Here is a 27,572-nt window from a genome sequence, read left to right on the forward strand (position 1 = left end):
CCTTGGAGGCTGCTGCTTTATATATGTCTCCTTGTTTATTAGTCTGAGGAACACCGAGTCTTTGCGTCTGTATTAAAAAGAAGCAGAGAGCACAGACAAGCCTTACCTGTGCAATCGGTCCTCCAGTAGTTCAATATACTTGCTGGTGTTCTCTTTCAGGCGGCTTTCTGAGTGAGAAAAAAAGAACAAAGAGAACAACAGCACGTTACCTCTAATACTGTTAACACTGACGCATCAATAGCTATGATATACGTGTTAGAAAAGTTAGTTGTCATCACTTGGTGACGGCATTGTGCAGAGAAACTGCAACAGTACACTTCACTTTAGAGGAGCAGCTGGCTTTCTCTTAACACAAACACACAAATGAGGAGAGATCGCTGCCTCTACTCTCAGAGGGGATAAAACTGTAGATGGCCCAAGGATAAAAGGGGATTTTATCATGGCATAGTTCTTTATATCTTGCCAGATTTTCTGTGGGGCATGAAGTTGGATGGATTGCTTAGGTTGCTTCCTGTGCCCTTCTGCCAGCAGTGAGTTGTGCCTGAGGAGGCTGGTTGAGCAGTAGTCAGGATGGAGAGGAGGACTGAGCTGCGTTAATGAGCTCATGTATGAAACATGAGAATATGCCCTGCCCATAGGAGCTTCCAATCCTTGAGCACAATAGGAATAGGAAACATAGATGCTATCTATATATATCTATAGACAGATAGACCCGAGTTATAACATACAATCCAAACCTTCCTACTCTTCCTCAGTAAAACATAGCTATTCCTATACATTTATACATTCTCAACAATCCATTGGAACCAGCGAGCACTGGTTCCAACCTTGGAGTCAAAGGATCACAGACACTGCAAGACAATAATAATGAGGCTACTCTAAGTGGAAGCTATTGTCTAGAAAAATAGTAAAATACTGAATACAGAAGAGATGGTGTAAAATTTTCATCTAACATTTGGTAAAAAAAAACAATTTTTTTAAAGTGAGTACGATTATATTTTACGTGAGTGCAAGACAAACTTTAATGAAGAACTAGGAAAGCCAAAAACAGTTGGGAAACTGTTATGTTATGTGATGCCGCTTAGGCTGCTCACACAGAGACAAAGTCTGGGGATTGAAATATAATTTGCATCATTGTCTTTGATGGTGGTTAATAGACAGCATCAGCTTGGGGGTGACATATTCTCGGGGCCAGGCACAGCAGGAAGAAAAGGAAAATGTCAGCGACAGTAGCGTGACAAACACTTTCCACACACACACACACACACACACACACACACACACACACACACACATTCCTGTCTGTACTTGAAGGAAGAGCTGAGATGGAGCTAGTTGGGTTATTTATGGGGGCTTGAATGTGGGACTCACAGGAAGGGATGTTACGCGTTTCAGTCAAAGTGGCCAAATCTGTGCAATCAGAGGCCGCTGGAGAAGCTATCACATATCTGCTGTATGTGGACCAGACAGCTCACTTACCAACCCTCTAATTGCCACGTGAGATCTTATCCTACCTGATAGAGCTTCCCCTGTCAACTTCCATTCACGCTGGCTCTGTTAAGCAGCTTGCAAGCAGATAGCCACTGAATAATACATGGAGGGCATTAAGCTTGACTTTAGCTGGCAGAGAGCGAGTTGCCAAACTGAGCTACAACTTGAACAACAGCAAGACGGATAGAAACAGATGAAGGTGGGAGATTGACACACAAGTGCATTAACTGTTTACTTAATATTTCTTGCCATGCTATACACAGAGGAGAGTGCGCCGTCCTGTCGCCATGCCAACCAGTGGTAAAACTACGGCGGTTTTTCAGGCGTGACAGATGAAAATAATCTTTTCTTTATAGAATGGGACGAGAAATCAAGCGGCAGAGCCTCCTCCTGCGCGGAGTGGAACCAGAGCACTGGGTGATATTACCACTTCCTGTAAGACTGCGGGAGGCTGCTGTCATGGGCAGGCAATGCGAATAAAATCGGCACTAAAAAGCCCATAAAGAAGACAGTCGCTCTGTTACTCCCTGATGCGTGCCGTGGCATATTTGGTGTTGAAGGAACTTCACAAAGGCGTTCACAGAGCCCACATCGGAAATTCATGAGCTCAGACTCCCTTCACACTAGTGATCTCAGCAGGCATTAAACATCACTGATTGCTGTCAAGGACCCCGGCCAAAATCGAAAAGGCCATTCATTCATAACACAAGCAGAACTGAGACACCATTGAAGGATGTGGAGAATGGGTTACTGGGTGCTGCGACAATGTCATTTGCTTTATATATGAATCAGAATTTGTTAGACTAATCGAAGCTAAATTGCTTCAGCTAAATAGCTCTAACACTCTAAGACAGAAAAAGACGAGTCTGATGGTTACAATCTCTGATGTGACAGACAAACCTATGAAGCAGGATGTTACAACTGTAGCAGAGTTTACAAAGACAAAGTTTCTGTCAGTGTGTCCTGATAAGGGACCCAAAGAGTAGAATGAGCTCAGAAAACACAAAAAAAGACTTTTTATTTAGGTGGAGAACATAATCCAAGACAGCAGCAGAGAAAATGGCCTGGTAAAACAAACAGACACGCAGACCAGAGAACACAAGAGGAAGTCCGTCCGCATGGGATGATCTGATATCCTCGTGTCGGTGTTGTTCCTACATCATCATAATAAATGTTGTTCCAGGTTCAACATTGCAAGTGGCCAATCGCATTGTTGTGACGTTCCCCTTTTGTGCCTTTGAAAAACACCGCCTTAAAAAAAACCTACTTCACTTGCGAGAAGAGAAACCGCTTCTGTCCACCGATCCAGGAACTTGAATTCTTTGCATTTCAGGATACTTTTCTTTAATAAATGGTAAGCATTATACATATTGTCCTTAAAGAGGCGGTTTCTCTTCTCGCAAGTGAAGTAGATTTTTTGAAGGCGTTTGTTTTTTTCGAGGTCGCGGATGACGTTAGGAGAAGGTGATTGGTCACTTGCAATGTTGAACCTTGAACAACATTATTTATGATGACGAGGGAACAACACCAACACGAGGATATCAGATCGTCCAACAGCATGACACAACAGAGAACTAAAACAAACTGAGGCTTTAAATAGACACATGGAAATCAGGAAGATCGGAAACGCCAGGGTGACAAGACACAGCTGAAACTAGTCATAGACTAATGAAACAGGAGAAAACTAAATACCATGCACACAAATAAGAGATGAACAAAGTAAAACAGGACATCACCAAACAGAGATGGAGACTTATCCAGAGAGGAAAAAGAATAAACTGAAACTCCAGGAGTCACCTATAAACCATGTCCATAAATATTAACAATTACTAGGCTACAAAATATGATGAAAATAAAACTAAGAAAAGCTAAGAATACAAACATGGTGAAACCAAAAGTCAAGCAGAGAATATTCAATAATAGACAGAACTTAAAATTTCAAAACTCAATCACAGTTATGGGTTTTATAGAAAAAAGTTAATATAGGCAAGGTGTTTTCAGTGTCTCCTGCATCACGAGCATTCGAAGAGGTCTCCAACTCTAAGTGAATAATGCGGTCATTTCTTCAGCGCCTTAACAACAAAAGCACCCAAACGTCTGTGAGGCCTTCTTGTTGTCAAACAAATTAGAGGCGGCTCTGCGCTAACAGAGCACCGGTGACATGCTTGTTATAAAAGCCTGTGCAATAATAAGGCAGAAGACAAAACTGTGTGTCTGTAATTGAGCTGAAGGCACTGACTGTGATGAATGTGTTTAAGCTTGGCTAGGTCTGTCTGAGTGTGACAGCGCTGCAGGTAAAACACAAACACGCAGTGGGCATATGGAGCCACTCCCACCATATATACCTGAACCTAACAGCAGCAGAGCTGACGGAGGGACAGCCTGATATAGGACAGCCGCTCAATCACCCATGATGCTCTAGCTGTAGCATGCACAGATTGCAGCTGGCATAGCGGAGCATATTGTTGGGTTGCGCTTGAATGCACAACAAAAAGAATCACTTGACAAATAATTGGCTGTGTGCAAAACTGTAGTTGGGTTGTGTTTTGGGTTTTTTATAAGTGATGGGTGCTAAACTGCTCAGCTGAAATCTTAAGAAATGCTCACTGTCATTGTATGTCAGTAAATAGAAACTGTTTAGAAGAGGCTCTAAACTATATTTCTACTGAAGCAAACTGCAAATATATTTTTTGTTTTTGACAGCTGAATCTAAGAAGCAACATTCTTCAGCAATGAGGAAGTCACCCAAAAAAGTGCAGAGCACTCTCGACACTTTACCAGCTCAACAATCCCGCCCCATTAAACATGCATCCTATTATTCCCCGGCTTTCCTCTTGGAACTCCGGGTTAGTACATTTTCACTAAAATGCATCTTCCCCCCCATCATCTCCCACATGTATACGCGAGCAATATATCATCTTACTCTGGTGTTTTCGTTTAGCTGCAAATTTGTGGCTCATGAGATAAATATACTTAGAAACTCCCGTCGTTTTAGGGGAAATTAAAAATACAATATTACAGAAATACCAAGTAATTCCACAAGATGGAAAGTCGGTTGCCTGTGGTGGACTGACAACCTGGCATTACATCCCAAACCAAACAGCTGCAAACATTTTTTGAGCTTTACCGTGTTTGCAGTGCACGTAGAAGAGAAGGAAGGCACAGTAGGGATATAAACCATTTGTTTCAGCGGTATGTAATTGAACAAAAGACCTGATTGATTGATTGACGGAGCCTGATTGGAGTGGTACCTCAGTCAATTGTGTTTTTGCAGTAATTCTTTCAGTGATAAATTCATAATGGAATGACAGGAAGAAAAAAATACTCAATATTGCTGAAACTTCAGAGACAAAGACCAGAAAACATCCTTCCCCCCCAGGTCCACTTAACCACCGTGCCGCTCTCAATCACTCAGATGCTCTTCAGAGAAGAGCTGTCACACATTCCATCATGTTCTCAACAGAAGCACCCTAAAAGAGCCAGAGCTATGAATAAATCATATGTGTCCTCGCCTTTACTGTAAGAGAAAATTGCATTTGTCTAATAACACAGAGTGACTTGTATTGATGTGCACTTAAATCCGCCAGACTAGCACCGCACAGTTGGGTTCGAACTGACTGGCTTTAAACTACGGCACGAGCAACAGGAGCTGTATGGAGAAACAATAGCTGGTACAGTAATTAAATGGGTTCCAGTTGAGCCGCGTGAAGCAGAAAACAAGAGAACTGCTGGCATTGTAACAATGGCAGTGAACAGGCATTACCACACTACTTGGCTAAATGAAGAGGAGCACAGTCTGATGCAGCTTTCCCCATATGAAAGTCCTCACTACTGGGGGTCATTTACGCATCTTATTCAGCTCTTCAATTATTTATTTGCAAATTTAGCGTCGCTCGAGATCTCTCTTGGGGACAAAATTATACTCTCAGCGGGGAATCAAACCTCTGGCCATAATGGCTGTGGTATTCATCAGCAAACGTGCCAACGGCAATTAGGGACATAATGGCTCCCAGGCCGAAAAGCCCCCACACCGCAAGCACTCAACAAGCTGTGTGGCTTCAGCTTGTTGATGAATTTCTATCTTTACATGGCATCAACAGGACTATTCATTGCCTCGGAGCTCACGCGATGACAATGGGCATGCTGTTTTCTTTGTACGGGATGACACTAATACCACAAGCGCACATGCTAGAAATGCCTTGAAAACCTAAAAGGATGGCCATCTTGGCTTTGACTTAGACAGTAATTTCTAATCCCCTCCAGCTAAAGAAATGGTAATGTGCTGTTGGTGGGCTATCAGTTTCCAGCAAGTGTGTGCCAGCCCCTTATTACCAAATAGGATGACAGTTTAATGAGCCCCTTGCTTGGTGTCAGCAACACATTTTGAAATTGCGCCTGCTGCCATATTGTGTGCGCCCACTTGAGCGTTTGAGCGCGCCACGCAACCAATCATTAACTTGCCGTCTTCTCTGTGACGTGTTACCACCTGACTCCAAATCCTTTGTTTAGCCGCCGCAGTTTCGTACCACTGGTTTCCCAGCCTGCAGAGCTACATTATTCAAGATGAGGCACACACGCACGCTGCGTTTAGGCTGCTGAGGTGAACGTGGTGATGCTTGTCGTGGAAGAGATCAGTGTTATCCCTGGCTGTCAAGCAGACCGAGGTGTTCTTGGGTGTGCTTCCACAACAAAAATCCAGTGGAGGTCGGTGAAACATAATCACTTTGAAAGGAAAAGAGCTGCTTTCTCCTATAATGATATACAATTATAGACTGGATGTACTAAAATAGCAAGTCTATGCATTACTATACAACCCCCTTAAAACTTCATGCAACTGAGCCTGAACAATGGAGTACATAAATAAAAGGGTGCCCCCTAGTGACAGGAAAGGGTGCATTCAGGACAGGACAATGGCATTAAATGTGAAGCTCCAGCCACAAATCTTTATGATCTGGGTAACAGCATATGGTAGATGGGAGGTTGTAGCATTAGCTTCAGTCTGATGCCGCTTCACTTCCTGCTCTAGCCCCATCACTTCACCACCACCACCCCTCCCGCCCTCCCCTCATCCTCCCGTCTGCGTGTCTCAGTAAGGGAAGTGACCTTTTTTTAGAAATCTCCCTGTGACTGATGGACTAGAGAGAGTGCCACTGCAGGTGGTGCCGTCAAAATCCATTTAGATCTCTACCAAATGCCCGCACGCCAAATCAATCTAAAGACTGAACCCTAAAAAAAAAGAATAAACATTTTTTAAAAAGACAAGCCCCCGTTCCTTAAGATCTTAATCGAGTTGGAGAGCGTGTGAACGCTGATGCATCATGTCTGCGCACACTGGCTCGAAGGTAACCGGCTAACTTTACACAATTAAAGCTCAATTCCCTCGCACCACCCTCGCCACCTCGCCTCTTCGCGACTGCCAATCCTTGCTGGTAACTCGTTTGAAGCCGATTCCCCCGCTGACAGCAGATCACTTTTGCTTCATTTGGGAGAAAAAGTCATTGTTCATTGATGTCCTCTCACAGTGTGGAGCAACATCAAGAGGCGACTCGTCTTTCAAAGAGCTCTCATGATTCACATTTTGAACTGATATTTAAAAAGTGTATTCAAAGAAAAAGAGAGGCGCCTTTCAAGTACACAACAAACGCTTTCACGCCTCAGTGGGCAGGAAAAAAAAAGAACAGCGCTTTTTCAGGTAATGCTGCACTCATTCATATTCATGCTTTAAAATGTTTATTCTAAGCTACTATAATAACTGTTTGTATGTTAACAATGGAGCAAATGTGTACATATAATGTCCCAAAGAGAATTATTACACAAACATCTCTTAAGCTTACTTTTTGTTTCTTGAGCTTTTTCACAGTTTTTCAGATTTTTGTCTTATTGTACAGGTTTTGTTCACTTTTGCTGCTCGAATAAGGCTTGTTTCCAGATGCAGCAGACAGTTGTTCTCAGCAAAAAAAACCCCAAAATCATAGAAGGCAAAGTGTACACAACCTGCCGAACACCGAAGGGCAGGCAGCTGTGCTAGCTGAAGGCCAGAAACATAATCTGAATGAATGACAATATGATGTCAACTTGAAAAGCAATATGTTAGTTTTGTGTATTAAAAAAAATACTGCTCACACTAGCTTCATAATTATAATAAAAACATATCAATATGTTCCTTCTACCAGTTTTATTCATTTTTGTTTCTGATGAAGGGCTGGAGGAAAGGATTCATTTAAGCAAGCAGTGCTCTTAGTTTTATTAACACCGAAGGTTTTTCCTCTTAAGAAGCATGAAAGTGACTCCTGAGCTCACTGACTGGATGTTTTGTGGTTAATCACGCCTCGGGAATTCTAAAACTAAAATTGCGATATAGATTTTATGGTCAGAAGCAGTGTTGGGGAGTAACGGAATACATGTACCGCAGTTACGTATTTAAAATACAAAATATGAGTAACTGTATTCCGTTACAGTTACCGTTTAAAAATGTGGTATTTAGAATACAGTTACTTTGTTGAAATAAATGGTTTACACGGCGGTACTTCCCTGTTTTATATTGTGGCGGGTCAGGCCTGTTTGGGTTTTGTTTGACAGCTACGTTCTGTTGTTCCAGGCGGCAGCGTTACGGTTGCCATGGTTACAGGGTGACGCTCTCTCTCTCTGCGTGTTTCCTGGGTGAGAGAGGCTTTTTGTTGTTGTTGTGCTAAGCTAATAGGCAGAATGCTACGGGTATAGCTCTAAAGAATGTAGCATCATAGGCAGTGTAGTCCGTGCTGCAGGGAGAATGGACTGCCATACACGTTATGTGTCTGTGAGCGAGGGAGGGAGAAAAAGGAAAAGTATGAGCTGTCATCGAGCTAAAACGGGAGCTGGAAGCCTGTAAATATAATAATAACCACTGCAGCCAAGAAGAGTGCCTGACAAGCCCAGTTGTAAGTAAGCTATTAAGACTCGACTGTACACCGTGTTCGTGTTTTCCTCCAAAAACAATAAGTTCCGTTGGAGCAGCCTTTCAACGCCTCTCTCTGTCTCTCGCTGGCAAAGTTGACACAGAACCCACCGTATTAGTCAGAGGTCCCTTTACTACGGTTTGGAGCCGCGGACCTTCAGTAACAGTAATAAATCACAGCAATAGTACATTCACGTAGTTGTAAACAGCATGATAATATATTAAGTAATCCAAAGTATTCAGAATACGTTACTCTCATTGAGTAACGTAACGGAATACGTTACAGAATACATTTTGGGGCATGTATTCTGTATTCTGTAATGGAATACATTTTAAAAGTAACCTTCCCAACACTGGTCATAAGTGTGTACTCTGGAGCTTTTCTCCAAAAACCTGTTGCTTATTTAGCACAGTTCATACTCTTTTGTGCTAACGATTTAACCAGGACACTTTTTGTTGTAAAAGCTGCAACTATGAGCCACAGAATCCTGCATATGCAAATAAAATTAACTGGAATTTTATGTGTGGAACCAAAGTGGTTTCTATTTAGCCCCTACTTCAGATTTAATCCCCCATTAAACCGAATGGTAATTTTTTACATTTCAGTTACAAAATAAACAAGAAGCTATGCTTCATGTAGAGCCTTACTGGAGCTAGTAGGAACATTTTATTAATCTAACAGTATGCTAATATTCACCTGTGTGAGATTTATCTTCTCAACAAATTATATAAATTCATATATCTACATAGATTTTTAAGTAATACCATAATGGGCAAAAAATGCAGCAGTTTATTGAAATCTACACATGGAAATACAGAATATAAGCCCAAAACAGACTCTGTACAGTTCTAACAAGCCTGAAAGTCAATGTTTGGCTGGACTGTTTGTCTCCTCTTGACAGCCACCCTTTCACTGAGACCATCTGATGAGGCTTCAGCAGCTGGATAAATTAAAGGGCCAGATGTTTCTCACAGGTCCTGTGTCAGGTCTTTTTCTAAGGACATAACGTGTTTAGATCCTGTTCATCTACTCTACACAGTTTTTAGGCCAAATGTTTTCTTTTATCCAGCAGCAAACTGAAATATGCTAAGATTCCAGCTAACGGCTTCTTGGGAATCACCTTGTTAGTGCAGAAATACTATTTTATGCCCTTCAAACTGTGTTCTCATGCTAAGTTGTTTGTAGGCACAACACTGGTTCATCCTTTGCACCGTTAGGCACAGTTTTTATGCTTCAGTGATTTGTAGTTCAGTGTTAAATGATCAGGTACAAGGACTGGACAGAAAATGAATGAAAAAGCAGCCAACACCCAAAGAAAAACCTGCAGAACTATTGCTCGAGACCACTTTTTAAAAATTGCGATAAAGTCTTGCTCCTTGTAAAAAACAAACAAAAATTAATAAAGTAACAGTGTTGTATATTTATATATTAATTAAACAATAGTAAAGACAAGGGTTTGATGTAGTCAGTCATACTGGGTAGCCTCTGCGACTCACCATGCTGGGCCTCCCTCTGCTCCAGCTCCTGTCTGAGTTGCTGCCGCTGCTCCTTCATCTTGGCGAGCTCCTGGCTGCTCCCTGAGCTGAGGCTGTGCAGCCTCTTGGCCAGAGCCTCGAGCCGGTCCCGCTCCAGGTACACCGCCTTCATCTCTGCTTTCAGTTCCTTAGCACTGCTGAAGTCATTACCTGCACCGGTGCACCACGGGAGCACATTATGCTTACAACGTCCATTAACGAGCTTCTTGATCATTAATAGCATAATTAAGTGAGGCTAATGGTGGGTGAGCCAAGTAAATGGGGTAAATAAAAAAAAGGGTAATGCAGCAGGGATGTAGTGGGGTGTGATTGAGTGGAAAGTTACCTGAGATGGCTGCCAGTTTGGCTTCATGTAGTGCCAAAAGCTGTGTTTCAGTCTCACTGACTTTCCTCCTTAGGCTGCTGCCCAGTCTCTGACTCATGACCACCTGAGGAAAAGAAAGAGAAGAACATGCAGAGGAGAGAGCAGGGGGGGAGGGCGGTAACTAACAAAACCTTCGCAGACACATGGATCCCACAGGAGGCAAAGCTCATTTCCAATTCCACTTTCATTTTCTTTTTGACACTCATTCTTACAAGACCTTACAAATTCATTTCCGTCCTTCTGTGTTCGCTCTGCTTTGAATACACAGCAGAGCATCAACGCCGATGTGTTACCTCTGTCTATAACCTTTAGAAAGAAAGAGAGTGCTTCTCCTTTCACATGGACAGACTGGAAAATGTGAAATCCTCATAAAAGATATCATTAGAAAGTCAGAGAGGAAAAGGCCCCTGAATGTCACAGCCTGATGGGGATGCGGCACCTCAGCCCTGAGTATTCACAAAGGAGCTGATGGTCTCCATCAGCCCGTCTGGCCCTCATCTGCCCTCACCCTGTCCTTTAAACCTCTGTTATTTCCATTGTATACACTTTGAACCACAGCTACAATCCCCACGATCCGCTTCCTTCTTTTTAGGAACTGTTTTTCTTTTTTTTTTCACTGCTCAAAGAGATTTGATCCAGATTTTCTGACGCATGTTTTCCTTAAATCTGACACAGTTATGTGCAACACTTTGAAAAGGCAGTCAAATAGACTGTTATTTCCGAGGCAGAACATCCCCGGAGAGTTTTCTCCGCACAGAAATGTAGAAAGCGGATTTTTTTTTTCCCCAAACGGGCTTGTATAATTTTATTTCATGCATTACATGAAGTGAAAATATTTTTTGAGTGCTTTTTCAAACTGTAGAAATTCTGACATCGCTGATTTAATTTCAAAACATCAGGCTATTTGTCAATTTCAAAAAAGTCACTTTCATGTCAGCAATCATTTTGTTACAGCAGGTGAGCAATTTTCTACTTGGTGAATATATCATCTAGGAACCAAACTTCTCATTTTAGCTTAACAATGGGTACTTTGTGATGATGGTAAATGTATATCTGGGTAGAAACCCACGGCATTTCTTTCAGGTGCAGCGGCAACATCAATCAGTCATTTGATGATGGCTTTCAAGTGACAGTAGCTTTACAGAGCTAACTCTGTAAGCTAACTTCTCTCTCCTTATTCTATGCATCTAGTTTCTGGATAAACATATCTGAAAAAAAGAAAATAACTAGTAAGTATGTCTGAATGAATATGCCAGAGTACAGAGGATGACAACAATAGCTTAGATAACCACTCGTCACAGAGAAAGGTATACAGAAGAGCCTCTCTGAACACAACACATTCACCTTGAAGCATATGGGCAAAAACAGCAGAAGACCACACTGGGTGAACGAAATGGTCAGCTAAGAACAGGAAAGCGATGTTGTGAAGTGTAATAATATGGAGGATATTTTCTTAGCACAGTTTGGTCCCCTTATTACCAACTGAGCATGTACTGTTGCTGACTACGCTCACCTTTTTATAACCAGTGTGTCCATCTTCTAATGGTTGCTTCCAGCAGAATAACATATGTGACAAGGACCACATCGTCTTAAACTGGTTTCGTGGACATGGTGGTGAGTTCTCTGTACTCAATGCCCTCCACAGTCACCAGAGCTCAATCCAGTAGGGCACTTCTGGGTTGTGGCGGAACATGAGAATCACATCGTGGATGTGCAGCCGACAAATCTGCAGCAACTGTGTGATGCCGTCATGTCGATATGGACCAAAATCTCAAAGAAATGTTTCCAGCAGCTTGTTGAATCTGTGCTACAAAGAATAAAGGCTCATGGATGTCCAACATCATCCAGTACTAGCAAGGTATAGATGAGCTCATGGTTTGGATCTCACCCTAAAAGTGTCAATCTGACAACACGCACTGCACAGCAACCCCAAATGATGAATTGCTTTTTGGGGAAGAGGAGAGATGTTACAGGTAAACAGATGTGGGGATTAGAGTATTTAGAACCCAGTGTGGTACACTGAAACACACTAAAGCTGACGTTACATGTACTCTTGCAGATGCCTCAGGATGTTACAGTTGAACCACATGAACTCCATGTTGAAAGTCATACCCGAGGCTATTTGACTCAGTTCTCATCACCAGTGATCATCTTTGACATGAAAATTCAGGTCAGTTTGAGACAGACACTGACCGCTCTCACGGCACATTTAACGTCTGTACTGATGCATATGTGCAAGAGAGATCTAAATGCAGTAGCAGCACAGAAGTGCTGCAAAATCTCAACATTAACAGGAACCGCTGCTACATCCAAATCAAATTTTTGCTTCTTATGGTCTTCTGATTACACCGTGTGCAGCTTTGTGCTTCCTTTGTGCAGGAAGCACAAAGGAAAAGCAAACCCTTGATAAGCATGAGTGAATTCTAGTTACACAGCAGCATGCAAACCCAGGTAAACACACAAACAACGGACACGGGCTTCAAATCCCTACATTAGCCATGTTTTACTCATTTAGTTGATTTTAAAAGTGTGCATTTAAGCAAATTGGACAGCTTTTTCATCATCAGGTGTTGTAATAATTTTACAGATTTAGAATATAGGGAGGATTTATTCAAAATGATAACTCCTGTGACTCTCGCAAAAAAACAAAAAAACGGGAGAGTTTACTGCCTTGTCAAAGAGAAACAAGCTCATGAATACAGACACTGACATTTAGTACATATATTGAAAACACCAAAGCTCACACAAGACACATAATGTGTATTTTGACTTACTGCTTATTAGATATTCACACACATTCAGTCATCGTCGACATGCTGAGAAGAGAATGAGATGTTATAGAATAAATCAAGTCAGCGGAACAGTGGCTTACCTTAGCAGTGGCTTCCTTAATGGACAGATTTAATGCCTGCTCCTGCTCCTGGAGTCTGCAAAATAAAAACATAAATGTCACAGTGCAGGACTAAAGGTAATTTTTTCCATTTTGGGGATGAAATCAGGAGTTATCTCCTGTTCCAATCTAGATTTTTGTATCTATTTATTTTTTAGCTTCTACTCATCTGGCAGCTAATCGCTTAACGGTTCACAAACTAACAACTATCACACTGAACCTTGGATAACTTTTTAAAGGAAAGTCTTGAGAGTGTTTGTCCAGTGGATGGGAGCAAATATTCAACGACCAGTTCAGCCCTGCATAAAAGTGAGACATTTCGTTATATTTTGCAACTAATTATCTAGATTGCAATCTTTTAACGTGCTCTTAAGGAATCGTTCTCCTGGCTTTCTAAAGGTCTTTCAAGGTCTTTCTTTAGACATTGGCCATATTTTTATCATTTCTAGTCCAGTCCTTTTACCTGCCCACTCTCAGAGGAACAGCTTTTTATTTGTTAAGCCACTTAGAACTGACTTATTAATCATTCACGGACAAAAAAAATAAATGTAATTTAAGGTCTGAAACAGTGTTGTACTCTACACATATGATAACATGTCTGTCATGAAAACGCATCATTTGTTCACATTTGTTTAGTTGAATAGTTGCACCAACAAGGTGATTTACAAAAACTTTTAGCCAAAAACTTGTGTGCAGACATAGTGTGCAGTGTCCTTAAAAACCTTGACAAGTTGAGGAGAAAGCAAGATGTGGCAAACATATAACTGTCTATCTAGATAGTTAAAGAAGAAAGTTTCATTGGCAAAAGGTCTTCATCAGCATATACGAAGGAGGTGAGGAGAGAAGTACAACAGTGAGTGTCTAAAGCCAGCTGTAAAACACAGTGGAGGCTCCGTCATGGTGTATGGCCACATTTCAGCCAGTGGTGATGGGGATGGAATTATAAACGCAGGAAACTACCATCAGATTTTGATTGGCCATGTAATCCGGAAAGCGTCTGATTGGCAACAGCTTCATTTTTCAGCATGACAATCATCCCAAACGCCAGTGCAATAAAAACATACCTAGATAGAGAAACACAGAGTGGAACACTATCAGTAGCCCAGACCTCAACATTAATGAAGAGTTGAGGGATCATCTTTACAAAAAACAAAACAAAAAGGCAGCCAACATCCAAAGTAGTCCTTAAAGAAGCTTGGAGAACTATATTGAAGACTACTTAAAGAAATTACAAGAACGTCTTCCTAAGAGCTCAGGCTGTGTTGAAGAATAAAGGTGGCCATACCATCACCACCAATTTTCAAGTTCATGTGGGTTAGCTCAAGACTTTCTTACCTCTCTTAGCATCTTAAACATCTTGGCATACAGAAGATAAAAGACTTGCGGGTATCTCCATACAGAGTAAGTTCTTTGCACGCTGTTGATCTTAGGTTGTAAAAAAAATACATATAAGTTGATACTGTGTGCAAACACGAGCATAAGAGACCTGCATTGTGAGGACACGAGCTTTAAATTTTGCATTTGAAATCAAATGCTGTAACCAGTGAAGCTTGAGCCTGCATCTGGGTGGCTTACTTTAGCGTAAGAAAGAGAAACGCTGTGAGCGAGTGTGCCCCTTTTTGGAATACTGACCTGAAATAAACTACATCAAAATAAAGAGAAGACTGAACCTGAAAAACACCTTCCATTATAAAATATGGCTCAATATTTGTGTTTTCTTTAACTGGCCTGTTGGATTCAACTCTAGCCCAATATTTCAGACAATAAGGGAAAACAGGACAACCCATTAAGGTCACACTACTTGGTGACTGATCTAAATCAATTACAAGATGGAGAAAAATGAGCATAAAATCCATTATGCACAGTACAGTCACCTTGAGACAGTCCCAATTGTCTCACAAAAATCATTATGTCCACTCCATGTTATTCAAGCTGATGCTCAGAGTGAGTCAGAGTTAAATGTTGTCTCTGAACATCAGTCTTATAGTGCCGAGTGGATTTCTTTAATTCAGTATTCGTGTGGAAAAAAACCTGATACGAGACAGAAATATCCTGTGTTGTTTGGAAAAGGGGCGACTGCAACACAATCATCACGGTGACCCGTGGCAAGCCACCCACAGATGTGCAGCTGAATATCCAATCTGAGGTCGCAATTTCAATCAGCAACGAGAATAAATGCGTTTCAGCCGGGGCGAGAATAAGCCAGATATCAAATTATGCCAGTGGTGGTGGGTCACACCGCCAAGAAGGCGATAAGTACAATTTACATGTCTTTCTAACGAGTGGCAAGACGGAGAGGCTTTCCACAGTGCTCCCTTGCAAGCTATTAACTTCAGAGGATATGATGCAAAGTAATCATTAGCATCTAAGAAAAAAGCCATTAAAATTCAAAGCAGGTTCAAGCAGGTGTGAGAGAAGAAGACTGAAGGCACGTGGGATAAGAAAGTAGCTGTCCTCTCTGAATCTAAGAAACAAGTTACTCCTAAAGGGCTGCAAACTGCTTTACATTACATCCATTTGTCAGTGGCTTTTGTTTCTAAAGACCTGAAATACATGAGCTGAACCTCTCCAGGAACAATAGGCATCCAGTACTGCATGGGCAGACCTGTCGATCACCGAACAAAGTGAGCAATTTTGCCTGTAAGCTGATAAAAAGGGTAATGATTCATGTAAATGCAAGGCTAGGTGTCTTCTGTGCTGTTACTGGAGGTGTTGATTTGATTGAAACGTGATGGTGTGATTTTGACAATTCTGCTGAAAGATTTATTCAAAGTGTCGCTTTCTCTGTGGATGGATGAAGCTGGGAGGCAATGACTTAGAAACAGCAGCTCGCCACTGACACATCAACTTCAAAATGGGCTAATTAAATGTATGTAACATGATGAAAGAGAAAAAAACCTATGGACAGACTGTTGCATGGTTACCAGCATTTGCAGCTCTATAGCAGCCCCACCTGGCCATTCCAGGTATTGCACAAATACAAATACTGACCACTGCATAAGAAGTGAGCACATCTGACAGACTTGTACTAAACAAATGCTTTATGCATAGTAACCACACCAAGATCTTGCACAAGGTTAAATTATCATTACTGTGGCTAATTTTGCCCAAATTAATTGATATTTTCATATTTTTATCAAAGTAATATTAAATACAAATCTGGATTTTATTGTACATTTTGAGTAAGATTAAATAAGGAGATGCATCTCCTGGAGTTTTGATAAAAAATGAAAGAGTACAAAACCTTTTGACTGCTCTGGATAAACGTTACCTGTCTATTAAGCTGGTGTCAGGTAACAAAAATACTTCTGCTACATTTACAGTAAAGAATTATGTTTAAAACTCCAGTCCTCCTGCTGTCAGAGGAGGAAACCATCATAAAGTGGATAAACAAATGGCTGTCATGGAGGATGCTGTGGTGTTTGGCAATTTGTCAGCTTCAGGGCTTGTTTTCCTCATTCCTGACATAGGCTGTGCCGATTCCTCTATTGTATATAAATATGTAAGTAGAAATACATCAAATTGACACAACAACACAAATTATGTTACCTTCAAACTAGTTCTGAGTAAAGGTTATGCATGTAAAGGCCCAATCAGCGGACACTTTTCACAGTTCAGGTGTTAGATCCAGCTCGACCAATCAAACTGAGAGTCCAACGACCGACAGGAGAAACTGTAATACCAACGTGCAAAATTCAAAAGGTGTGAAAATGTTTTCTCAATGCTCAAGACCTCAATTTCCATTTTTCACATACATTTGCACATTTTCTTAACTATTCTGCTTGCTAGCAGAAGCAGATCCTGGAGAGCAAAACCCCTTTAATACGTCCAAAGATCTGCAGTGAAGGCTTTGATTCCCTCGTTTGAAGTTTTTCCCTAAATACAGATGAGGACAGAATTACTAGTGATGAAGTGTTTTTGAGGAGATTACCAGTTCCAGAAACATTGAATCATCCCCACATCATAACACTCCCACCACTGTGTTTCACTGTGGGGACGGTGCTGTTTTGGGCCTCTCCCTTTTCTCTGTGACCAAAGAGCTCTAATTTCATCTCATCTCACCAAAGGATGCACTTCCAGTATGAACAATCTTTCTCAAGGTTGTTCTTAGCACATTTCAGCGTGGCAGTTGATCTGGGCTCTTTAGACTCATCTCTGACTAATTCTCGTTCCGGTCTTTCTCAGTGCTTTTTTAGAGGCAGAGAAGATTTATATACTGTGTGTAAATTGGAGGATAACTCTCATTTTTGTAAGCTTTGAGGAATACAGAGCATGTCATTGCGCATGACGGGTTTGTGGTAGAGGCAAATAATTTTATCCTCATTTGTAAATTTCTGTTCCTGGGAACAGCAGGTTTCATTCATTCATTACCTGCAGCTTTGTAAAGGAGGCTAAAGGAGGCTCTAAATTTTTAATTATTTCATGCAACCACTCAAACAAGATGAAAGCATTATTATTAAATATGCTCAAAAAGACACAACTTTTTAGTTCTCTATTTTTCCACTTGCACTTTTTCCATATCCTTTTTTTCCGGCTCATGCAAACACAGCCTTTCATGTCACAAATGTGACATTTAAGCAAGCAAATCATCACATATATGGCGCTGACCTGAGCATGGAGGGAGGACGAGAGACTAAGATTTGTGTGCGATTTTCAGAAGCGACGAGGTCCTGGAGGGTTCGGCTCATGTCGCGAAGCTGAGCCGTGCTGCAGCTCCTCAGCACGGAGGCCTCCAGCTCCTCAGCCTCCACCTGTTGCTCTTCCTGCTGGATCTGCTGCTCCAGACACCGGCTACGGTCCTTCAGCTCCACCAGTCTCTGCTGCAGCTCTGCGATGTCCTCCTGCAGAGGTGGAGCAATGTTCATTTCATTCATTTTACATGTATGTTAGAAATAACATCGTTTCAATGAAGGTAATCAGTAACAGTGAAGTAGTACTTCAGTTTTTTAAGCCAGCAGATTGAATGAAACATTCAAATACCTAATCTGAAACTGAAGGAAACTTGACTAGTGAGTTATTAGCTTTTTTCAGAATCATTAATCAATAGTTTGTTTGATATTAAAGTAGCAGTGAGATTAATTAATCTTGTTCACACTCATTCACTGTCAGTGTAAATACTGCTGACAGCTATGCATATTTTACAAATTTCATTCACTTTTGTGAGCAAGGAAAGAAGCTGTTTTATTAAATTCTCAGAGGAGCAGTAACTCAGACCAGCCTGACGTACAAAGCGGAACGACGTGAGCCGAATTTACCTCGACAAGCCGTCTCTCTCGTATCAGACGTTCTCTTCGTTGCAGTGGTGATGAGTCGGATTGCTCCCCTGCAACAGGCTCTGCACACTCCCTGCCACAAAATGACACCATTTTTAACAGCTTTGATTAACATTTTCAGGAGGTTAATCCACATTTAATGTTGCTTTTAATCTCTGTAAGTCAAAGCTAAAGAGAGCTGCAGATGAGTAATATACAGTATGGTTGTGTGTAATCACTTTTTCCCACAGATTCTCATCAAATAACTCTGTGACAGTGGAAAATCTGCTGTTTATCAGAGGTGACCTAAAATCCTTTTGCTTATATTTGTTCGGGATACTCTCTGAAGAGGCCCCACCTGATTTCCTTCCTGTCCCAAGAGCTATTTTGGAGAGCTCTCCCTCTTTGATCTGTGCTACAATATTGCAACAAACGAGAGAGAATGAGCTTATGAACTCAAATAAACCCCATTATGTCCTGAACAAAGGGAGTTTATTGCAATAAAAGTAGATCTGTTTTTTGTTTAAGTGACACACAATATAAAACGAGGTCCTAAACAAAACAGGAAAAGTAATTTTCAGTGTAACCACATATTATATTCCACTTATATATTGTATGCAGTTAACGTTTTAAATATAGTGTTTCAGTTTACATGATCAAACCAGCACTGACCTGTGCTGACTGCAGTCTGCCCTCTGGAGGGCGCTGTCCACCGCCTGACTGAGCCTCTCCAGGAGCAACGCCACGCTGGGCTGTTGGGAGGGTAAACCCAGCTTCAGAGTGCTTCGTTCTTTAGACAGCTCCTCTAACTTTTTCCCAAAGCGTTCAGCTGTGAACACACATACACACATGCTGAATAACATGCAGAAAACATCAGCTAGAGGAGTCCAGTTATCACCAAGTGGTGTTGTGTTCTAGCCCTTTACTAGAAGTCATTTAAAGGGAGCACATTTCTGACCTTGCTGTATTTATGAATCCTGAATAAAAATCTGCATTTCTTGGCTCTGTAAACACATATGACCCTAAAACTAGAATTATCCCAGTCTGGCGGATTCATAGCTAAATTAAAAATGGCAAGCACAACATACATAGACAGAATTTACAGAACCAATCTCATCAGCTATTTAATCCAACACTGTAAGTGGAAAAAAAGGAAAACTAAACGTATAAGTCAGAAAATGAATAGACGAGGAGAACACCAGTCAAGGCATACAACACTGACCCAAATAATAAGCACATTCGAACAGATCTACAGGATACAGAAACATGTGTATTTAAACCTGTTTTTAAGCTGCTCCCTTATTCACAGGGGTCACCACATGCAGATAGACACACATGGTTTTAATATGGTGGGTTTTTAGGCTGGATGCCTTTCCTGACAAAACCCTCCCAGTGATTTCTGTCTCCTGATATCAAACCAGGGATCTTCTGTGTGTAATGCATATGTGTTAACCACAGAAACAGATGTATCTTATGTATTTGTTCTATCACAAAATAAAAGAAATGGGTTAAAATTTTTGGTTTGATTGTTTATTTATTTCTTTTTTTACAATATCTAGGTCAGGTACAATTACAAATGATATTTGTTAGGTTTGAGGCTTTGTTGTTTCGTTGCAATAATCACGTGGAACCCCTTCCTGTAAACTTTTCTGTAAAACCTTCCCTTATTTCTCTGTAAATACCCTTTATTTTGATTTGAGTCAACATAATAACTGTGCTATTTCTGTTTTAAGCCACATAAATTGAAGATTTTCTAGTTTTACCATTATAGGATAGTTAAAAAAATAAAAATAAAGGTAAGTCAACCATGGAAAGAGCTTACTGAGGTATGTACGAAACAGTCAGCACTAAAAAGCTCTGTGCCTCATCTCTCACATGTTCTTTCACACAGGTCATCTCAGTATGGTGAACAGCAAATTAGCAAGAAATTTAATAAAGAAGCTGACATCAAAGTGATAAATGATCCAAACATGTGAGTGAAAGCTCACTCATGAGTTAGAAGGACAGCACGTGTTAAGCTCCTGTGGCTTTCTGGTCACTGAGTCAGAATATTTTCACTTGGAACTGTGCTCTTTTCTCTAACTTTAAGTTATTGTGTTTAGTGATATTAAACTTTAACTTCTTAAAAACAAATAGTAAAAAGATAAATAGAATCTTATCAAATCATTCATAAAGTCGTTATTTTGTAACCTTAACCAAAATGGCTAAACTGGTTTACCTGCGTCATAATCGTCGTCCAGAATTGCTTTCTGCTGGAGCCTCTGCAGCTTCAACATCATGGATTCAATCTGAGAGACAGCAAGAAGACAGAACAGGTTACACAACAGTAACTTCAGAGTTCATCGCCTTTTAAACAGTCAATACATGCAGAAAAAAGGTGGGTGCGATGACTGCCAGGTCAAAGTGATACTGGGTCAGCAAGCTGAGGAAAGGGCGTTAACAATAACTTGACCACAGTACTTCAACGTTTTACTTTTTTTGAGGAGGACCTGAAAGATTCTATCAGATGTAACAAATACTGAAAAATGTTTCAAATCTGTTTTTATCAGATGAAATATGGGGTCATTTTTATCGCTTTCAAGCTTAGAATGTAAGATAGGAAAATATTGTTTGCTTTTCTGTAAAATACTCACAATGCAATTATTTCTAATTTCTTGCAAAATGCATGAATTATACACTAATTAAAAGTACTTAGGTAGTACTTAATATTAATTACAGAATAATTTGTCTTCTTTTCTATGAAATACCTGCAGTTATTCCCTTTTACTCCCTTATTCTAGTGTACCTATCTTTAAGTATTTCTTTGTAAATTTAATTACTTTGTATTTTCAAATAAACTATATTTAAATTCCATTTAATTTCAGGGGAATTATGTCCTTATTCACGTGCAGCATTACAAAGTGTTAACCAAAAATTTTATTAAGTAGGTGAGTTGAATACTTAGTTTTCTCTTTCAGAAAAATCTAAACCTGCTTGCTTTTGTCTTTCTTAATAAAACAAGAAAGCATCAATATAGCATCACTCTGAGGAGTCTGTAAGTACAATGTTCTGCTATTAGAAAAAGCTAGCTGGTTAGCTTGAACGTCTAAAACAAGTGTAAACAAACAAACACGATACATGACCAGGTCTTAAATTGCAACTTAGTTCTGATACTTAGTATAGGATAAACAGCTGATTAGTGAGTTTCAGAGTTACTCAACTCCTGGGTGAATTTTGTTAACAAAACAAGGCTAACTCGTTCCCTTTTCAACATGAAGCTACAGCTGCTGGCTGTAGCTTCATATCTACCAACAAGGTATGAGCTGGAACTAGTAAGGAAAGCAAATACGGGATTCCTGATTTAATATAGTATTCGTCTCTCTGTAGTTTAGTTTCATCTTGACTGTAGACCAAGGTGTCAAACCTAAGGCCTGGCAAAAACTCCAATCTGGCCCACTGGAAGAATTTGGAAAATGTGAAGGAGTGAATAGATTTTGAACTTTTAACTGTATTTTCCTAAGATATACAGCTTTTTCCATTGACGAACACCACCCCCCATTGCAATCTATTCTACACCAAATAGTCAAAAATAACAGAAAAACAATTCAATGACAGAGAAGTTCCTGTATTTCCTGTATCGACTATGTCCATCATAGACATTTCTACTATAGAAATGAAAGAGCATTATTATAAATATAGGAAAGTGAGGGGTGCCAGAACTTTTTCTGTTATTTTACATATTTATCATATAGAACAGACATACTGTTGAAATTTCTTCTTATATTAAGATGTTGCTGGGAAAATTGTTTAGTTAAACTTTACTAAACAGAAAGTGGAGTTTCACTAGTTTGCCACACTTAAAATCAAAGTGGACTGTATGTGGCCCATAGTGTTAGATGAGTTTGACTTCACTACTCTAGACTTTGCTGGGAGATTAATTTGAATGACTGATATGTGAATTTCATGAGTCTGTCTTGCCCACCTTGGTGTGAGTGCGATTGTTTTGGAGGCAGTCTTGCAGCACGCCCTCGTACTTCTTCAGCAGGTTGTCCCAGCCTTGCTCCAAGGCAGGTGTAGCGCTCTCGTAGCCTGAGGTGACAGAGGAGGCAGAGGTACTGTCCGAGTCCAGGGAGAGTGAGGAGGTGGCCTCTATATCAATAGACTGGGCCTCACAGTCGGGCACGTGGGATCTTTCTACGTGGGTGGCAAACAGGCATTCTCGCCAGAACTTTCCTCCAGGTAGTGTTTGAGCAGGAGACGACTGCTTAGAGAAATTGTGCTCGACAGGTAAGGTTTCGGGTTTTGTTTGAGGCAGGTCAGATGCTTTTGTTGATGAACTTAGTTCTTGTTCTCGTGTGGGTGTGGTGGTTGTTTTCTGGCTGGAGGTAAGTGACTGTTGGATGAAACTGAAGCTGGAGTTAAAAGAGTCCTCTGGCTCTGAATGAGTGTCCAGGCTCGAACTTAACCTGAGTTCATTGTGGGGCAGTGAGGACTGGCCCAGATGGCTGGATGTACTCTTAGAATTGCAGTCCACAGGGGAAGGAGGGTGGGTAACAGAACAGACAAAGCTCTGAGTCTTCCAGGAGCTACACGTGTGTTTATCAGGCTGTTGATGATTTATTAAAGACACACTGTCTGCAGGAGCTGGACTTGGCCTTTGAGCATTAGTTGCATCAGCTATGTCAGCATCACGTCCTGATTTTCCATTGGTAATAAAAGTGGTTGTCCCAACGTCCTCCTCCTCTTCCTGAGTGGCGCTCTGCAGTCTGCACTGCTCTCCTCTCATGTACCCTGGTCTTCGGTGGAGCCTCTTACGGCTGGAGCTGCCAGCTGTCCCTGATGCTCTGCCACCTGTCGATGCAGAGATTAACCATTAAGCTTGACAACATGGCCATGAGGAAGATAACGCATGACCTCATAGAACTGGTAGGATTAACCATGGGCTACAGCAGGAAGATGTAATGCTACGTGTACTAATTACACAAGTACCCGAAGCAGCTGTGATCCAGCAAAATGACCTTGTTTTTAAAGATAGTGCCTAATGGACTGAATTTTTTTTTTAAAAAAACGTTGGGTAGATGTGTGACATTTCCCAGGGTTCTGCTCCAGCTGTTGGGAAATACCAAAGCTGCACAGTCATTTATAAGTTAAGACATGCCTCTCTGTGGGATACCAGATGCATGAACAATATATTCTGAGGTTAGATTTGCAATTGTTTATTTTTGCAAATAGCAAAATTCTTCAGAGGAAAGGTTCTCAAAACATAGCAGGGGGTTCACGCCTGGATCTGGAGCCTTAAATCGGTCTGTTTCACTGAAATATAGGGCAAAGGGCACACAGGCAAGGTCTGATTCCTGTTGGTCCACTAGCAAACCGGCACTGATGATGCTATTGTTTTTATAACCATTCAGCTTCTCTCTTTTTCTTAAAGCAGTAAGGCTGATAAAGTTTAACTGAGATCTGTTTCTGAGGGGGTGCTAAAACCTGTGAGTCTTCCAGCCAAAGCAATAAACTGAAGGATTGTTTAAAACAATACTGATTGCCCTCGCTTTATCAAACCCACTTACACTGCACTCATAGGAGTGGAGGCTTGTCTCAAAGCTTTTCAGTTATTAAGAAATTCCTGTTTTTTTAAAAGGGGCATAACCGAAATAGCTTGTGAAGCACAGACACTGCCAATCTTAGTAACAAGAAGTGATACAAACATGCATGCAAACAGCGTTTGGTCTGAAAGTGGAGCGTAATGATAAAGGCCAGATTGTGGCGGGAGTTAGACACCTGCTGCAGGGCCACGTGATTAATACATATCATGTTTAGGATTCAGACGAGGAGGCGCGCTCAAATGCTGGGGATCAACAGCCCCTTTGTGTACAGCTGCGCTGCTCCTTCTTTCACTTCTGGCTCTCGCTTTCTCCTCCCACTCACGAACACTGAAGTCACACAGAGGCACACTGACAGTGCTGAAAACACTGGGATCAGTTGTACTATTGTCAGTGTAAAAGCCTGTTAAACGCTTTAACTACAATAAAAACAAATCCAAAAGTAGAAAACGCAAACAAACACATAAAAACAGCATCTTACGCAACTGTAAACCTCTACAAATAATGTGTTTATTGCATTGGGAGCACAATTATCAAGACAGGAATGCATGGCATTGAACAAAGCATGACCGATGAGCAAACCACAGCCCACTTCCCAACACCCAGTAACCTCCTACAATGCCACTCCTAAACTATCCCATGAGACTCAAATAGACACCAGTGAGAGCAGTATTTCAAGTGAAAGTAACACACGGATGCTCCCATTGTAGCCACAGTGTTTTTGTGTGTGTGCAGTGTCACTTAGAGCTCGGGTTACACACAGGTCCATTAGAGGGTCCTTGCAGACGTGGCTACTGGTCCATAACTGATGTAAGAAACCCAACACCATCTGTAGGTTACAGCTACAACCGCACACTGTCTACCATCTGGTGTGGCTAGATGTTATACTAACCCCTTTACAACAACTAAGAGTCGAAAGAAGAGGGACATGATGGTGTCACTGTATCCTCGCCATACTTCGATTACACAAAGAGAGCTCTTCCCGGTTTAAGGGGAAGGAAATGCCTCAGGGCCCATTGTTTTGTGTCTGCTGGCTTGTGTGTATGTCAGAAGGGCATCTATTTTTTGGCTGAAGCCCCTCAGAGGTATTTTCTACTTCCTGTCGGGCTTCGGGCTAAAATAGTTCACCGGGAATTCAGGCAGAATATACAAACAAGCAAGCAGTGACGTTGAGTTGTTCAACACCAAAGATAAAACAGTCCTTCTGCAACAGCATTCTCACTGTAGCATGTTATCAGTGCTGAAGAAACTGTACAGAGAGCCTGAGAAAAAGAACCATGTCAGCCAGAAGAGGCAAGATTATTTACCTTTGGAGATTAAAGAGGCCCTCCTCAGCACCCTTAGGTTAAACACTGCATCCAATTGGGCACTGAAAGTGCTTGAGCCAAAGACAGAGAGGAATGCAGGGGCTCTCATAAAAACACAAACATTTGAGGAACAAGCTCAGCACCCTCTGACACACACACACAGACACACAAGCGGATCTGCATGTCAGCAACCTCCTGAGAAGCAGCACTGCTCGGCAGATGTGCAAAACCTCGCCACTTGTGACCAAAGAGAGCGTCACAAAAAGGGGAAGTGAAAGTTAGCAGTGATATCTATTCACCTTACTAAAGAAATGACTACATAAGTGGATGAAAACCCAACAATACAGTATGCTCCAATGCCAATTTCTATCTTTGGTCCTAAATCTTGGTCCTTATCGCTCCATTTTGCACGGTAGGTTAAAGGGTGGGGATATTCCAAGGATTGCGTCTCTTCTATGCTCTTGTCAGACTGTAATCACATCAGGATCAGTTGAGTCTGTGTTATAGAGATTCATTTATACACTGCACATACTCTTTAATAAGCATTTTGATATTTTTTGTAGATTAGATTCATTCAAAAATGTCACACAACAGAGACCAGGGAAAAATCTACTCACAGCAGAAGCTGTTTCGGAAGCACTTTGGGAAATAGATTTTTATCTAAGGTTTACCACATCTAGCAGCCTTTTAACTGCAGTTACCCTGTTGCGTGTGGCGAGATCATAACAGTCTGATAAATGGGTCTAATGGAGGTCTGATTACCGGCATCCTGCGTGAACAGACTTGGATCACATTTCTATTTATTAGTCAAGCCCATTTTATTTGTATAAAACATGTTAAAAGACCCAAATAGAGACAATACGCAGGAAAATGGTTCTCTACTTTGTCTAAAGAGGTGGGGAACATATTATTTAAGTAATCATTTCCAACTCATCATCACTCCTCCAAGAATGACTGGTAGGGAGACTTTAAACCTTTATGAACTGTGAACTTTCATACACATTCCAGGCAATGCATTATTAAACAGGCTGTGAGTCTTCACTGCGGCTGCTCTGCTTTTGTTTAATCATCTGATGATTATCCCTCCCTAAAAACTGCCGGCTTAGTACATCCTAATACTACTATTTTATCCAATTTCGGTGTATTAAAGTTGTATGAAGTTCCTGGGGGTGTATACATATCCTGTAAAAGACCAGGGTTGGTGTGAGAACATCAGCGGATAGTTTAAAATCTTGTGTTTTACCTTGAATGGTTTCGCGGCGGTGAAGCAGAGAGTTGCCGTGGCATTCCAGTCCCATCAGTCCAGCGAACATTTTTCCATTAAAAAAGGCTGTTTGTGTTGAAAAGTCAAAGAAAGTCAGACCCCGGTGGCACAAGCCTGCATAGAGTTACATCGACCATGTTTTAGAAGAAGTGAAGCCAGGCAAAGCGACTGATCTCATTTCCGTTATGGAAAAGTGAACCCGGGCTGCTATATTTTCCCTGCACACAGTGAGTGACGGGTGAAAACTGCTTCCCAGCGCGCTGTTTTGTCCCTGATGAAAATTTCTTGACACAAACATTTATGGTACATCAGATTCTTACATTTCTCCCCCTGTTGGAAACAAGTGGGTCCCGCTGCGCCTGAACTGACGGTCTGGAGAAAGACTTCACGTCGTGCTGTTCCTTGTGGGGAAAGTATGAAAAACACATCCAGCGGTGGTGTGCAGTGGCAGAAGTACATAGCCCAGGAAAATCTGTCTGTTAGTCGACACATCGATCAGTTGATCAGTAATCCGTTAGTCGCTGCGCCCTTGCGTCATGCGTCGCGTTGGAGCTCCTACGTGTTCAGGAATTTGACTCCAGACTCCTTCAGACCCCCTCATATCCACAGCGGGCACACTGTGGAAGTAGCAGCGGACACGGAACCGGATTAAATAACGCAGTTGTTTATGTTTATATGAGCTGTATTTTAGTGTCACTGAAGCTTGTGGAGGAAATTTATGGGGGAAAATACCATCTCTCTACTATTAAGTCACAAATACCATGAAGTTCAAATGTATACACACAGGATGCGTGTGATTCAGTCATTTAAATCACAGTGTAGCAGGTCTGTACTCCCTTACACATCTTAATGTGTCTCTTTCTTTCGGCACTCAGGGAATCAGCGAGTAGCACCAAACCCTAGACCTCACATGGCGCAGTCTTTTCATCCACCCCTTCACACACCACTCATCCCA

The 27,572-nt window shown here is 41.3% G+C and overlaps 1 protein-coding gene across 3 annotated transcripts in view; it reads right to left on the minus strand.

Annotated features, from left to right (window-relative positions):
* The window catches only part of disc1 (DISC1 scaffold protein), a 51,997-nt gene extending 24,730 nt beyond the window's left edge, over window positions 1-27,267 (minus strand). Inside the window, exons 1-11 of one of the 3 annotated variants that reach the window (XM_085182132.1) lie at window positions 26,938-27,267; window positions 26,597-26,731; window positions 22,429-23,297; window positions 20,686-20,755; window positions 19,140-19,296; window positions 18,471-18,561; window positions 17,824-18,056; window positions 13,198-13,252; window positions 10,287-10,389; window positions 9,923-10,111; window positions 107-167 (exon numbers count right to left, since the gene is read on the minus strand). In XM_085182132.1, coding sequence (XP_085038258.1) covers window positions 107-167; window positions 9,923-10,111; window positions 10,287-10,389; window positions 13,198-13,252; window positions 17,824-18,056; window positions 18,471-18,561; window positions 19,140-19,296; window positions 20,686-20,755; window positions 22,429-23,297; window positions 26,597-26,731; window positions 26,938-27,109 — 2,135 coding nt within the window. In that variant the 5' untranslated portion in view covers window positions 27,110-27,267. The other 2 variants (XM_085182130.1, XM_085182131.1) reach the window with 2 other exon arrangements.
* Window positions 27,268-27,572: the final 305 nt, after the last annotated feature.

Source organism: Neolamprologus multifasciatus, chromosome 13, assembly GCF_963576455.1.
Source record: "Neolamprologus multifasciatus chromosome 13, fNeoMul1.2, whole genome shotgun sequence".
Classification (NCBI taxonomy): domain Eukaryota; kingdom Metazoa; phylum Chordata; class Actinopteri; order Cichliformes; family Cichlidae; genus Neolamprologus; species Neolamprologus multifasciatus.